The sequence below is a fragment of the Perognathus longimembris genome, chromosome 10, assembly GCF_023159225.1.
Source record: "Perognathus longimembris pacificus isolate PPM17 chromosome 10, ASM2315922v1, whole genome shotgun sequence".
In the NCBI taxonomy this organism is placed as follows: Eukaryota; Metazoa; Chordata; class Mammalia; order Rodentia; family Heteromyidae; genus Perognathus; species Perognathus longimembris.
In genome coordinates, this window is record NC_063170.1 from 71,690,125 (window position 1) to 71,703,261 (window position 13,137).

Here is a 13,137-nt window from a genome sequence, read left to right on the forward strand (position 1 = left end):
CCCAGAGAATCAAAGTGTGGCCTCTGGCCGGGAGGACGAGCGGTGGCGTGGCTGTGCTTGGGAAGGCAGGACGGCCGGCGGGCGGCCGGTCGGACGGTCCTGGGAAGTGCTGACCGGGCTCAGCTCTCCCTCTATCCTGCCCCGTCTCCCGCCCCACCGGCCAGCGAGGCAGAGGTCCTCCGTCCGCTCCGCGCAGGTGAGCGGGTGAATTCCCAGCGCCCCCCTCCGCGCCGGGGCCCGGCTCTCGGGGTTTGCCGTCTCCGTGGCCGAAGCCTGTGAGACTCCGTCACGCTATCTTCGCGCGTCTTCCATGGAGGGTGCCGTCCACGGCCGCGCCCACCGTTACCTAGCAATCGCCCGTCCGCTCGGGGTGGGGCGGGGGGGGGCTTGAACTGTGCACTGTCCCTGAACGTCTTAAGGCCCACTTGGGGCTTCGGGGTAGTGACTGGGGGTGAAGGCCTCGGGGGGCTCCCTGCCCGGGCTGGCGTTGGGCAGCGACCCCCGCGTGCGGCCTCCTCGCGGCTCGGATGGCGGCCGGATCCGGCCAGCTCTTCTTTTAATTTGAATCGAATTACAGGCGTGGCATGGGGGGGTGGGTCCAGCCAGCACGAGGGGCAGAGAGCAGCTGCCCCCCCCCCCGACGTGTGCTGAGCTAGGACCCCCCCCCCCGGAACCCCGGGCCCCTCACAAGCGGGGAGCGCCAGGAGCAAAGCCGCGGGGCGGGCCGTTCCTAGCCTACCTGGAATCCTAAAGCCAAAGGAGACCGCCATGCGGCCCCGAAGCCGGGGGGGGGGCTCCCAGAACGACCCCGCAGGGACGAGCCGGGCACGCCGGGCTGGCAGCGCGTTTGGGGGTGCGCTTCCTGGCCCCCTCTGAGCTCAGCGGCGGTTGAGTCACAGGGCTGGGAACGCGCTGTGCACAATCATCGCCGCAGACGTTTCCTGGGGAAATTAGAGAAAAATCCCCGAAAGACAGAGCCGAGGGCAAGACAGCGACTCGCGAGGGCGGCGCTGCTCACGGTGGCTCGCGCTGCGCTGGCGGGGCTGCTGCGCCCCGAGACCCGGCCGGCTGCTCAGGGAGGGCGGGGGAGGACGAGCCAGGGGCCCGGCTCAGACCCCCCGCTTCCCACAGACGCCCAGCGCCCCCCCGCCACAGAAGCCCCGCCACGGACGCCCCGCCACGGACGCCCCGCCACGGACGCCCCGCCACGGACGCCCCGCCACGGACGCCCCGCCACGGACGCCCCGCCACGGACGCCCCGCCACGGACGCCCCGCCACGGGCCCTGCTCTGAGGACCATGGAGGACGCCACCGCCTCCAGACATCACCCAGACCCCAGGCCCCGGCCCATGCTCGCTGACAGGGGACAGGTGTGGAGGGGGGCAGCCTTCCCTCCCCTCCCCTCCCCCTCCTTCCTCTCTCCTTCCTCCCTCCCTCCTCCCTCCCCTCCCTCCCCTCCCTCCCCCTCTCCTCCCCTCCCTCCCCTCCCCTCCTCCGCCCTTCCCCTGCCCCGGCCGGTTCCCCTTACGATCGGGCGGGGGAGGGGGCAGGACGGGCGTGGACGGTTTGGGGCGTTTGCTCCTCCTCTCCGACCGCCCCGGGTTCTCGCGGGGTCCCCAGTCCCCGGGTCCTCGTCTGAAGTGGGGCCCGCTGGGTCGATGGCGCGGGGCTGGCGGGCGGCGGGAGGCGGGCCGGGCCCCGTGGGCCCCTGGCCGCCCGGGCTCACGCGCGTGCACTCCGCAGGCGAGGGGCGGCCGGGAGCGGCATGGCGGCCGAGCCCCGCGCGGCCGGGCGTGGAGAGGGGCCCGTCCCCAGGCAGCCCGCCGCCCCCCTGGCCCGGGGGCGCTCTGGGGGGCCCCCCGCGCCCGGAGCCTGCACCTGCCGCGCGGTGACAGACCCGGCCCTGCGGCCCCTCGCGGGGGCCTCGTGTGAGGTCCACGCCTGCCTGGCGCTGCCCCCCCTCACCTACCCGGCCCCCTGGCCCTGGCCCGGCACGTGGGCGCCCGGGGGGCCGCACCCGGGGGCGGGGAGGCGGTTCCCGGTGCCCTCCCTGTGGGCCGAGGACGCCGCCCGCCCCCCGGCCCCCCCGCCCCCCGCGCGGCCCCCCGGGGCCCGGCCGTCCCCGCGGCCCCCTCCGGCAGGCGCCAGTCCCCCGCTGCTGTCCTGGGTCTTCAGCTTCAGCACCCACACTCCCCGGGCGCCGTCCCCCCCAGAGCGCGGCCCTGGGTCCACGTCCCCCACCCGGGCCGCGCGGCCCCCCCCGCGGCCCCCCGCCGACGCCAGCAGGCCCGCCGCCGCCTCTTTGAATGCTGATCCTCCCAGAGGCCCAGCACCGTGCCCGCGGAGCTGGCCCGCGGAGCCCTGAGCCCTGTGCCCTGTGCCCTGTGCCCTGTGCCCTGTGCCCCGTGCCCCGTGCCCCGTGCCCCGTGCCCCGTGCCCCGAGCCCCGTGCCCCGTGCCCCGTGCCCCGTGCCCCGAGCCCCGTGCCCCGAGCCCTGAGCCCTGTGCCCTGTGCCCTGTGCCCCGTGCCCCGAGCCCCGTGCCCCGAGCCCCGAGCCCCGAGCCCCGAGCCCCGTGCCCCGTGCCCCGAGCCCCGAGCCCCGTGCCCTGTGCCCCGAGCCCTGTGCCCTGTGCCCTGTGCCCTGAGCCCTGAGCCTGTGCCCTGTGCCCTGTGCCCTGAGCCCTGAGCCCTGAGCCCCGTGCCCCGAGCCCCGAGCCCCGTGCCCCGTGCCCCGTGCCCCGTGCCCCGTGCCCCGAGCCCCGTGCCCGTGCCCCGTGCCCCGTGCCCCGAGCCCTGTGCCCTGTGCCCTGTGCCCTGAGCCCTGTGCCCCGTGCCCCGTGCCCCGAGCCCCGAGCCCCGAGCCCCGTGCCCCGTGCCCCGTGCCCCGAGCCCTGTGCCCTGTGCCCTGTGCCCTGAGCCCTGTGCCCTGAGCCCTGAGCCCTGTGCCCTGTGCCCTGAGCCCTGTGTCATGTGTCCTGTGCCCTGAGCCCCGAGCCCTGTACCCTGTGCCCTGTGCCCTGAGCCCTGTGCCCTGTACCCTGTGCCCTGAGCCCTGTGTCATGTGTCCTGTGCCCTGAGCCACCTGGGGCTCTGCCTGGTGCCTGCATCTGCCCTTTTGAGAGGATCTCAGGTGCGACTGGCTGAGCACCCGGCCCCCGCGGGACCCTCTGTGCCCCATTTCCCTGCTGCCCTTTCCCCTGCCGCCCCCACCCTGGCCTTGCCCCACCCCACCGCCCCCCCGGCCTTGCCTCCACCCCACCCCACCACCCCCCCGGCCTTGCCCCCACCCCACCGCCCCCCGGCCTTGCCTCCACCCCACCCCGCCGCCCCCCCGGCCTTGCCCCCACCCCACCGCCCCCCCGGCCTTGCCCCCACCCCACCCCGCCGCCCCCCCGGCCTTGCCCCCCCCACCGTCGGCCCCCACCCCACCCCGCTGCCCCCCGGCCTTGCCCCCACCCCGCCGCCCCCCGGCCTTGCCCCCACCCCACCGCCCCCCCGGCCTTGCCCCACCCCACCCCGCCGCCCCCCCGGCCTTGCCCCCACCCCGTCGGCCCCCACCCCACCCCGCCGCCCCCCCGGCCTTGCCCCCACCCCGTCGGCCCCCACCCCACCCCGCCGCCCCCCCGGCCTTGCCCCCACCCCCGCCGGCCCCCACCCCACCCCGCGCCCCCCGGCCTTGCCCCCACCCCGCCGCCCCCCCGGCCTTGCCCCCACCCCGCCGTCCCCCCGGCCTTGCCCCCACCCCGCCGCCCCCCGGCCTTGCCCCCACCCCGCCGCCCCCCGGCCTTGCCCCCACCCCCACCCCGCCGCCCCCCCCGGCCTTGCCCCCACCCCACCGCCTGGCCCCCAGCCCGGCCTTGCCCCCAGCCCGCTGCCCCCCCCAGCCCACCCCCAGCACCGTCGGGCTGGCGGGCGAGCGCCGCGTCCGCGTGTCGGGCGTGTGGGGGGCCGGCGGGGTGGCGCCTCTGCCGTGTAGCAGTCAGTGGACGCCGAGGTCACCGGGCAGCGCCGGCCTCCCCGTCGCTGGGCCCCAGGGAGCAGAGCTGCTGTGCTGCCCCCCCACAGCGCAGGCCCCGGGGACCCCACCGGAGGGCCCGGAGCCTCCCACCGCGCCCCAGTGACCGTGTGCGTCCTGGGTGCCCCTTGGGCTGAGCCTCGCACCCGGGACGGGGGGGTGCGTGTAGGGACAACCGGGAGCGGGAGGGGGGTGCGTGTAGGGACACCGGGAGCGGGGGGGGGGGTGCGTGTAGGGACACCGGGAGCGGGAGGGGGGTGCGTGTAGGGACACCGGGAGCGGGAGGGGGGTGCGTGTAGGGACACCGGGAGCAGGAGGGGGTGCGTGTAGGGACACCGGGAGCGGGGGGGGGGTGCGTGTAGGGACGCCCAGAGCCACGTGTTTTTATACAATAAACTCTGCCGTGAGCCGTCGTCTGTGTCTGCCGCCGGGGGGGGGGGGCATCGCCCGCCCGTGTGGACGGTACGTGCTGCGGTTTGCAAGCGTGTTAGCATGGAACCGCATGTATTTCCCGCTGGTGTCAGGGTTCCGCCCTTTGTCCTGACGTTACGGATCCGTTATGGGTGAAGTGTGTTTTGTGGGGGTGTGCCAGTCTTGGGCTCGAACTCAGGGCCTGGGCGCCGTCCCTGAGCTTCCTCACTCTGGTTAGTTCTGTCCGTGTCCTGTCCGTGTGTCAGGGCTCCTGGCCCTGGTTAGTTCTCTACCACGTGAGCCACGGCGCCACTTCTGGCTGTTTTGGTGACGCATTGGAGATCATGAGTCCGTCGACGTGGCGGGCTGGGCTGGCTTTGAACCACGGTCCTCAGAGCTCGGCCTCCTGAGTAGATGTCAGGCGTGAGCTGGAGAGGCGTGGCCAGAAAGTGAACTTCTGCACTTTTGTTTTCATGGATGGGAACTGAGTGAGTGCCCTGACCTCTGACCTCTGACCTCTGACCTGCACCCCAGCCCCGGCAGTTTTGAATCAAGGTCTTGCTCCACATGGCTTTCAACTTCACTTCTGCCTACCTCACCCTACCATGCTGGGATGACAGGTGCACCCCGCCATGCCAGGCCTGGCCGGCATGGCGCGCGCGTCAGCGGGAAAGGAAGAGAAGACGGGGGGGCGGGGGTGCCAGCGTGGGGACCTTCCACGTCCGGCAGAGGCCAGGTGGTCCCCACGGGGGGCTAGGGTGGGGCCGTGGCAGGGGCCGTGGGGAGGTCTCGCAGGAAGCCTCCGGGTTCCTGAGGTGCCATTGAAGGGCATGGCGGGAGGATGGGGGCCCCGCTCCCCGTCTCCCCCTCCTCAGCCTCCAGGGAGCAGGGTGCTCTGCCGCACAGCCGCGCACACCGAGATCCCAGGGAGACCTCCTGCCGTGTGCACAGCTGCCCGTGTGCCGGGGCTCCTGCCGTGTGCACAGCTGTCCGTGTGTCAGGGCTCCTGTCCGTGTCCCAGGGCTCCTGGCCGTGTGCACTGGTGGTCTCGCGTGAGGGTTAGGGACACCGAGGACCACGCGGGGGGTGTCTCTGTCCTGTGGACCCCCGAGGGCTCGGCACTCTCGTCTGGGAAGCCGCTCCGCACCCCGTGTCCGGGACCCGGGCTCCGTGTCCGTGGGGCTCACCGTCCCTGCGCCCCCGCACGTCCGTGCTATGAGGACACTCTGAATACACCGCGCGCAGGAGGTTTGCGTGAGGAGCTGCTCAAGTCCTCGACTCGATTCTCCTAATCGTCGTATTGAGGGTCAACAGATCAAAATCATCTTTATGGCTTAAAATGTCCCATAAAGACTTGTGCCTTTGATATTCTTATTGCGATTATGAATGCTGTCATAGCGGGCTAATAATGTGAAATAAAACAGTGTTTGCGTGTTATAGACGGTGCGTGACTGCAGGTCTCTGTCTCCCCGTAGCGGGCGTGTGAGCCTCTCTGCCGCCTCCCGGGGCTGCGCGTTCGAATCTCCTGGCGAGCGGAGTTTTCTCACACGGATCGTGAAAGGCAGATCATTAAAAATACATTTTGAAGGGAGTTAAAAAACCCCAAGTTTCCTGGCATAGTTTTAGAAGTTGAAATAATGGATCTGTTAGGAGGCTGGACTAATTTTGCCGAGATCCACTAACAGCTGGGATCGGAAGGTGCTGGAAGCTGGGCCTAGAGGGCGTCCGCACCACGGGCTCCCGGAGCCCCCGGCACGGGGCTGAGGGGCTGGGAAGGTGGGTGGTCGGGGAGAGCACGGCGAGGGGCAGAGGCGCCGGTTCTGCAGCCCCACACGGGCTGAGGGGAGCCGGGGCACCACTCCCCTGCCGAGGGGCCGCTGGGCGGTGCGGGCCGGGAGGTCGCCCTCAGCCCCGCGGTCTTCCTCGCCTCGGGCTCGGGGCTCGGGAGGCCTCCCGCCTTTCCCGCAGTCCCGGCTCCTTCCAGATGCTCTTGGGTCAAGGCGGGAGGCCTAGCGGGGCGCTGCTCTCTTTCTATAACGAATGCCAAGTCTGAGCAAACTGAAGAGCCTGCCGCGGGCAGGTGCCCGGCCCGCCTCCCTGGGCGGCTCCAGGACGCTTGCTGTCCGCTGCCGGGGCCCGAGCCCGGCCCGGCCCGGCCAGAGGCCCTCATGCCGCCCAGTTCCACCCAGGGCAGGGCCGCCAAAGCACCTGGCATCCGAACCCACAGGGCCCGAACGGCCGACGTCTGTCCCTGACTGCCAGTGGCCTCCTCTCCCTCCCCCCTCCCTCCCCCCTCCCTCCCCCCTCCCCTTCCCTCCTTCCATCCCTCCCACGCTTACGGGGGGGTCGAATTGTGTCTTCACGTATTTATTTGAAGAATTTCAGTCGGGAGAAACGATAGAAAGAACGAACGCCCCAGCGCTCCTCATCTAGATACAATAATCGTTGCTACTTTTCAGTATTCATTTATTTCCTGGTTCCAATCATCCACAAATACATTTGCCCGTGGGATTATCTACCCAGCCCTCCGTGGATCTTCTATCTAGCAATCTGGTAAATGAGGCCAAAGCGCACTGCCAGCCCAAGCTCCGTGGCTCAAACCCGTAATTCCTGATATTGGGAGGCAGCGATCAGGACGTTTGTGGCTTGGCGCCAACCTGGCAAAAGATGCGTGACACCCCACCTTCCAAAGCAAAGCTGGGTGTGGTGCACAGGCCTGTGCTCCCGCTGCCTCCGCCCGCCCGGGTGTGGGGGGGGAGGGGGTCACCGCCCATGCTGGCCCAGGGAATAAAGCACAAGACCCGGCTGAAAAACAACGCAAGTAGGAGCGGGCAGGGCAGGGGTGTGCTCGGCCTAGGGCACCTGCCTGGCAAGCGCGAGGCCTGGAGTTCAAACGCCAGCGCCACCGAAATGAAAAAGCGGATGGCGGGGGTCTGGCACCGGCTTATGTATCGCTAGACGGCGTCCGTTACCACTTACGACCACAGCCAACGTTAGCATCTTCTATCTAGCTGTTCAGAGCAGGTTTGTCTATGAAGGGCGTGTGTGCGTGTGTGTGCGTGTGTGCGTGTGTGTGATCGTTTGGAGTGAAGTCTTACGGATTCTCCTGCCTAGGCTACTTAAAACGGCCACCCTGGGCTCTCCCCGCCTCTGGAGCAGCCGGGATCGCAGGCGTGAGCCAGCCCTGCTCCTCCGCTCCGCGCTGCTTTCCACGCGGGAGGCCCCGGCTGCTCCCAGCCCATCCTCAGACCGCCGGCTTCCCAGGCGCACCCCCTACATAACAAGTGTGCAAGCGTTCCCAGTGTGCATCAGCACCCCAGCTGGGCTTGGAGACAGGATCTTGATAACTTCTACCCCGGGCTGGCCTCCGACGGCCATCCTCCTCCCTGCCTCCCATCCTTCCATCGTACTGAGCACGGCTGAGCACGGCTGAGCACGGTTACGCGGTAAGGTGGTTTTCTTTTGGTGACCTCAGCACTGATGACGACGCGTGCGTGCCCTCGAGCTGTTAGTGACCTCTTCACCACGCTGCTCTGCGCCGCTGGCCAAACCGCCGTGAGCTGCCAGTAGCTGCAGCTCCGTTCTGGCCTCTGCTTTGTGTCCTCTGTCCTGGAGGCCCAGCAGGACATTGTGGTGGGAGCCCTGTTCCTGGACTTTGCCCCGTCCCTGGTCTTTGCCCCGTCCCTGGTCTGTCTTTGCCCGTCTCTGGTCTTTCTTTGCCCTGTCCTTGGTCCTTGCCCTGTCTCTGGTCTGTCTTTGCCCTGTCCCTGGTCATTGCCCTGTCCCCGGTCTGTGGTCATTGTCTCTGGTCATTGCCCTGTCCCCAGTCTGTGGTCGTTGTCTCTGGTCATTGCCCTGTCCCCGGTCTGTGGTCATTGTCCCTGGTCTGTGGTCATTGTCTCTGGTCATTGCCCTGTCCCTGGTCTGTGGTCATTGTCTCTGGTCATTGCCCTGTCCCTGGTCTGTGGTCATTGTCCTTGGTCTGTCTTTGCCCTGTCCTTGGTCCTTGCCCTGTCTCTGGTCTGTCTTTGCCCTGCCCCTTGTCTGTCTTTGCCCTGTCCCCGGTCTGTGGTCATTGTCCCTGGTCTGTGGTCATTGTCCCCGGTCTGTGGTCATTGTCTCTGGTCATTGCCCTGTCCCCGGTCTGTGGTCATTGTCCCTGGTCATTGCCCTGTCCCTGGTCTGTGGTCATTGTCTCTGGTCATTGCCCTGTCCCTGGTCTGTGGTCATTGTCCCTGATCATTGCCCTGTCCCCGGTCTGTGGTCATTGTCTCTTGTCTTTGCCCTGTCCCTGGTCTGTGGTCATTGTCCCTGGTCATTGCCCTGTCCCTGGTCTGTGGTCATTGTCCTTGGTCTGTCTTTGCCCTGTCCTTGGTCCTTGCCCTGTCTCTGGTCTGTCTTTGCCCTGCCCCTTGTCTGTCTTTTTCCCTGTCCCCGGTCTGTGGTCATTGTCCCTGGTCATTGCCTTGTCCCTGGTCTGTGGTCATTGTCCCTGGTCATTGCCCTGTCCCTGGTCTGTGGTCATTGTCCCCGGTCTGTGGTCATTGTCCCTGGTCATTGCCCTGTCCCGGTCTGTGGTCATTGTCCCTGGTCATTGCCCTGTCCCTGGTCTGTGGTCATTGTCCCCAGTCTGTGGTCATGGTCCCTGGTCTTTGCCCTGTCCCCGGTCTGTGGTCATTGTCTCTGGTCATTGCCCTGTCCCCGGTCTGTGGTCATTGTCCCTGGTCTTTTCCCCTGTCCCTGGTCTGTGGTCATTGTCCCTGGTCTTTGCCCTGTGTCTGGTCTGTGGTCATTGTCCCTGGTCATTGCCCTGTCCCCGGTCTGTGGTCATTGTCTCTGGTCTTTGCCCTGGTCCTGGTCTGTGGTCATTGTCTCTGGTCATTGCCCTGTCCCCCGGTCTGTGGTCATTGTCCCTGGTCTGTGGTCATTGTCCCTGGTCTTTGCCCTGTCCCTGGTCTGTGGTCATTGTCCCTGGTCATTGCCCTGTCCCTGGTCTGTGGTCATTGTCCCTGGTCATTGCCCTGTCCCCGGTCTGTGGTCATTGTCCCTGGTCTTTGCCCCGTGTCTGGTCCTCATCTCTGGCAGCCTGCGCCTCCCTCTCCCGCGTTCTGCTCTCCTCGTGGACTTCCACGCCTCTGGTGGGGAACCATTTTCACTCAGCCTGAAGCGTTACCTCAGTGCGTCGTGGAGTTGTGAGGAACACGTTCGGTTTGTCCGGAAGCCTCTTTAGCACCGAGCTTCTTCCTGTGGAGATGACATCCCGCCCCCAGGCTTCTCTCCGCAGGGCCGCGGAGGGGACCCTCGGGGGATGCGGGGGGAAGGGCGCTGGCACTGGCTGGGGGTGGCACGAAGCCCTGGCTTCATCTGGCGGGGATGGGGTACGGGGCGGTGTGTGCGTGATCTGGAATGTTCTGGAATGATCCGGAGCTACCACCTATGCTGAGATACCCGGGGGAGGGGGGAGCCACAGCAGCGAGGGCGGCAGGTGCGCTTGGCCCTGGCTCCCACTCGGGGGGGGGGGGGGCTGGGCCGCAGCAGAGGTCGGAGCCCCGGTCACGGAGCTTCCAGGGACAAGGCTGAGCCCAGGAGGGGCCAGGCGGAGGAGGGAGGGGAGGGGAGGGGAGGGGTGGGGGGAGGGGAGGGGGGGAGGGGAGGATGGGAGCGCGCTGTGGAGTCTGGGGACCGCAGCCCTGTGCTTGCAGGCCGACACCTCTGGGGCCCTCAAAGGCCTGCGGTGCCCGGGGGGCCTGGGTTCCTGTAGTTCCCGCAGCCTCTGTGGCTCCTGCGGCTCCTGCGGCCTCCCGTGGCCCTGTGGTTCCCGTGGCCCCCGTGGCTCCGTGGCCCTGTGGCTCCCGTGGCCCTTGTGGCTCCTGTGGCTCCATGGCCCTGTGGTTCCCGTGGCCCTGTGGTTCCTGTGGTTCCCGTGGCCCTTGTGGCTCCTGTGGCCCCGTGGCTCCATGGCTCTGTGGCTCCCGCGGCTCCCGTGGCCCCTGTGGCCCTGCGGCTCTGTGGCTCCCGCGGCTCCCGTGGTTCCTGTGGCTCCCGCGGCCCCCACGGCCCCCACGGCCCCCCGCGGCGCTGTGCAGGCAGAGATTAGGCCAGCCCCGTCAGGCAGCAGCAATCCCTAGAACACATCCGCGCAGTGCCGCGCGCTCTCCTCCCTCCATGCGCTCACGGGAACCAGAGCGGAGGACGCGGAGGGTGACGAGGCCCGCGGAGACGGAGAACGCACAGACCAAGCGGCCCGCACCAGGGCGAGGCTGAGCCCTGAGGACCTGGGTTTGAAGCCAGCCTGGGCAGGAAAGTCTATGAGACTCTTCCCTCCAGTGAGCGCCCGACAGCGCATGGCAGGGCTGGGACTCAACTGGTAGAGCAGCAGCTTAGAGCCAAACGCTCAGGGACAGGACCCGGGCCTGAGTTTCAAGCCCCAGACACGCAGACACGCTGACACGCTGACCACGCAGACACGCTGACACGCTGACACGCTGACACGCAGGCACGCAGACACGCTGACACGCAGACACGCAGACACGCAGACACGCTGACACGCTGACATGCAGACACGCTGACACACTGACACGCAGGCACGCAGGCACGCAGGCACGCTGACACGCAGCACGCTGACACGCTGACACGCTGACACGCAGGCACGCTGACACGCGGACACGCGGACACGCTGACACGCGGACACGCTGACAGGCTGACACGCTGACACGCTGACACGCAGACACGCTGACACGCTGACACGCGGACACGCTGACACGCGGACACGCAGACACGCTGACACGCTGACACGCAGACACGCTGACAAGCTGACACGCTGACACGCTGACACGCGGACACGCGGACACGCGGACACGCGGACACGCTGACACGCTGACACGCGGACACGCGGACACGCGGACACGCTGACACGCGGACACGCAGACACGCTGACACGCGGACACGCTGACACGCGGACACGCTGACACGCGGACACGCGGACACGCTGGCACGCGGACACGCTGACACGCTGACACGCGGACACGCGGACACGCTGACACGCGGACACGCAGACACGCTGACACGCTGACACGCTGACACGCGGACACGCGGACACGCTGGCACGCAGGCACGCTGGCACGCGGACACGCGGACACGCTGACACGCAGACACGCTGACACGCGGACACGCTGACACGCTGACACGCTGACACGCTGACACGCTGACACGCTGACACGCTGACACGCGGACACGCGGACACGCGGACACGCGGACACGCGGACACGCTGGCACGCAGGCACGCTGGCACGCAGGCACGCTGACACGCTGACACGCGACACGCGGACACGCTGACACGCTGACACGCTGACACGCTGACACGCGGACACGCGGACACGCGGACACGCTGACACGCTGACACGCTGACACGCTGACACGCAGGCACGCAGACACGCTGACACGCGGACACGCTGACACGCTGACACGCTGACACGCTGACACGCTGACACGCAGGCACGCAGACACGCTGACACGCGGACACGCGGACACGCTGACACGCGGACACGCGGACACGCTGGCACGCAGGCACGCTGGCACGCAGGCACGCTGACACGCTGACACGCTGACACGCTGACACGCGGACACGCGACACGCTGACACGCTGACACGCTGACACGCTGACACGCAGGCACGCTGACACGCTGACACGCTGACACGCTGACACGCAGACACAGACACGCTGACACGCTGACACGCTGACACGCTGACACGCCGACACGCGGACACGCGGACACGCGGACACGCGGACACGCTGGCACGCAGGCACGCTGGCACGCAGGCACGCTGACACGCTGACACGCTGACACGCGGACACGCTGACACGCTGACACGCTGACACGCTGACACGCGGACACGCGGACACGCGGACACGCTGACACGCTGACACGCTGACACGCTGACACGCAGGCACGCAGACACGCTGACACGCGGACACGCTGACACGCTGACACGCTGACACGCTGACACGCTGACACGCAGGCACGCAGACACGCTGACACGCTGACACGCGGACACGCGACGGACACGCTGACACGCTGACACGCGGACACGCTGACACGCTGACACGCGGACACGCGGACACGCTGACACGCTGACACGCTGACACGCTGACACGCTGACACGCTGACACGCTGACACGCAGGCACGCAGACCCACGCTGACACGCAGACACGCTGACACGCTGACCACGCTGACACGCTGACACGCGGACACGCTGACACGCTGACACGCAGGCACGCTGACACGCTGACACGCGGACACGCTGACACGCTGACACGCGGACACCGCGGACACGCTGACACGCGGACACGCTGACACGCGGACACGCGGACACGCTGGCACGCAGGCACGCTGGCACGCAGGCACGCTGACACGCTGACACGCTGACACGCGGACACGCGGACACGCTGACACGCTGACACGCTGACACGCTGACACGCAGGCACGCTGACACGCTGACACGCTGACACGCTGACACGCAGACACAGACACGCTGACACGCTGACACGCTGACACGCTGACACGCGGACACGCGGACACGCGGACACGCTGACACGCGGACACGCTGGCACGCAGGCACGCTGACACGCGGACACGCGGACACGCTGACACGCAGGCACGCTGACACGCTGACACGCGGACACGCTGACACGCTGACACGCTGACAGGCT

General features: G+C 68.4%; 1 protein-coding gene across 1 annotated transcript in view; it reads left to right on the forward strand.

Moving 5' to 3' along the window:
- Positions 1-1,765: 1,765 nt before the first annotated feature.
- Mcm2 (minichromosome maintenance complex component 2) overlaps positions 1,766-13,137 on the forward strand; it is a 21,818-nt gene continuing 10,446 nt past the window's right edge. Inside the window, exons 1-2 of the mRNA XM_048354798.1 lie at positions 1,766-2,041; positions 8,042-8,113. Of these exons, the coding sequence (XP_048210755.1) occupies positions 1,766-2,041; positions 8,042-8,113 (348 nt within the window). The remainder of the gene's footprint in view (positions 2,042-8,041; positions 8,114-13,137) is intronic.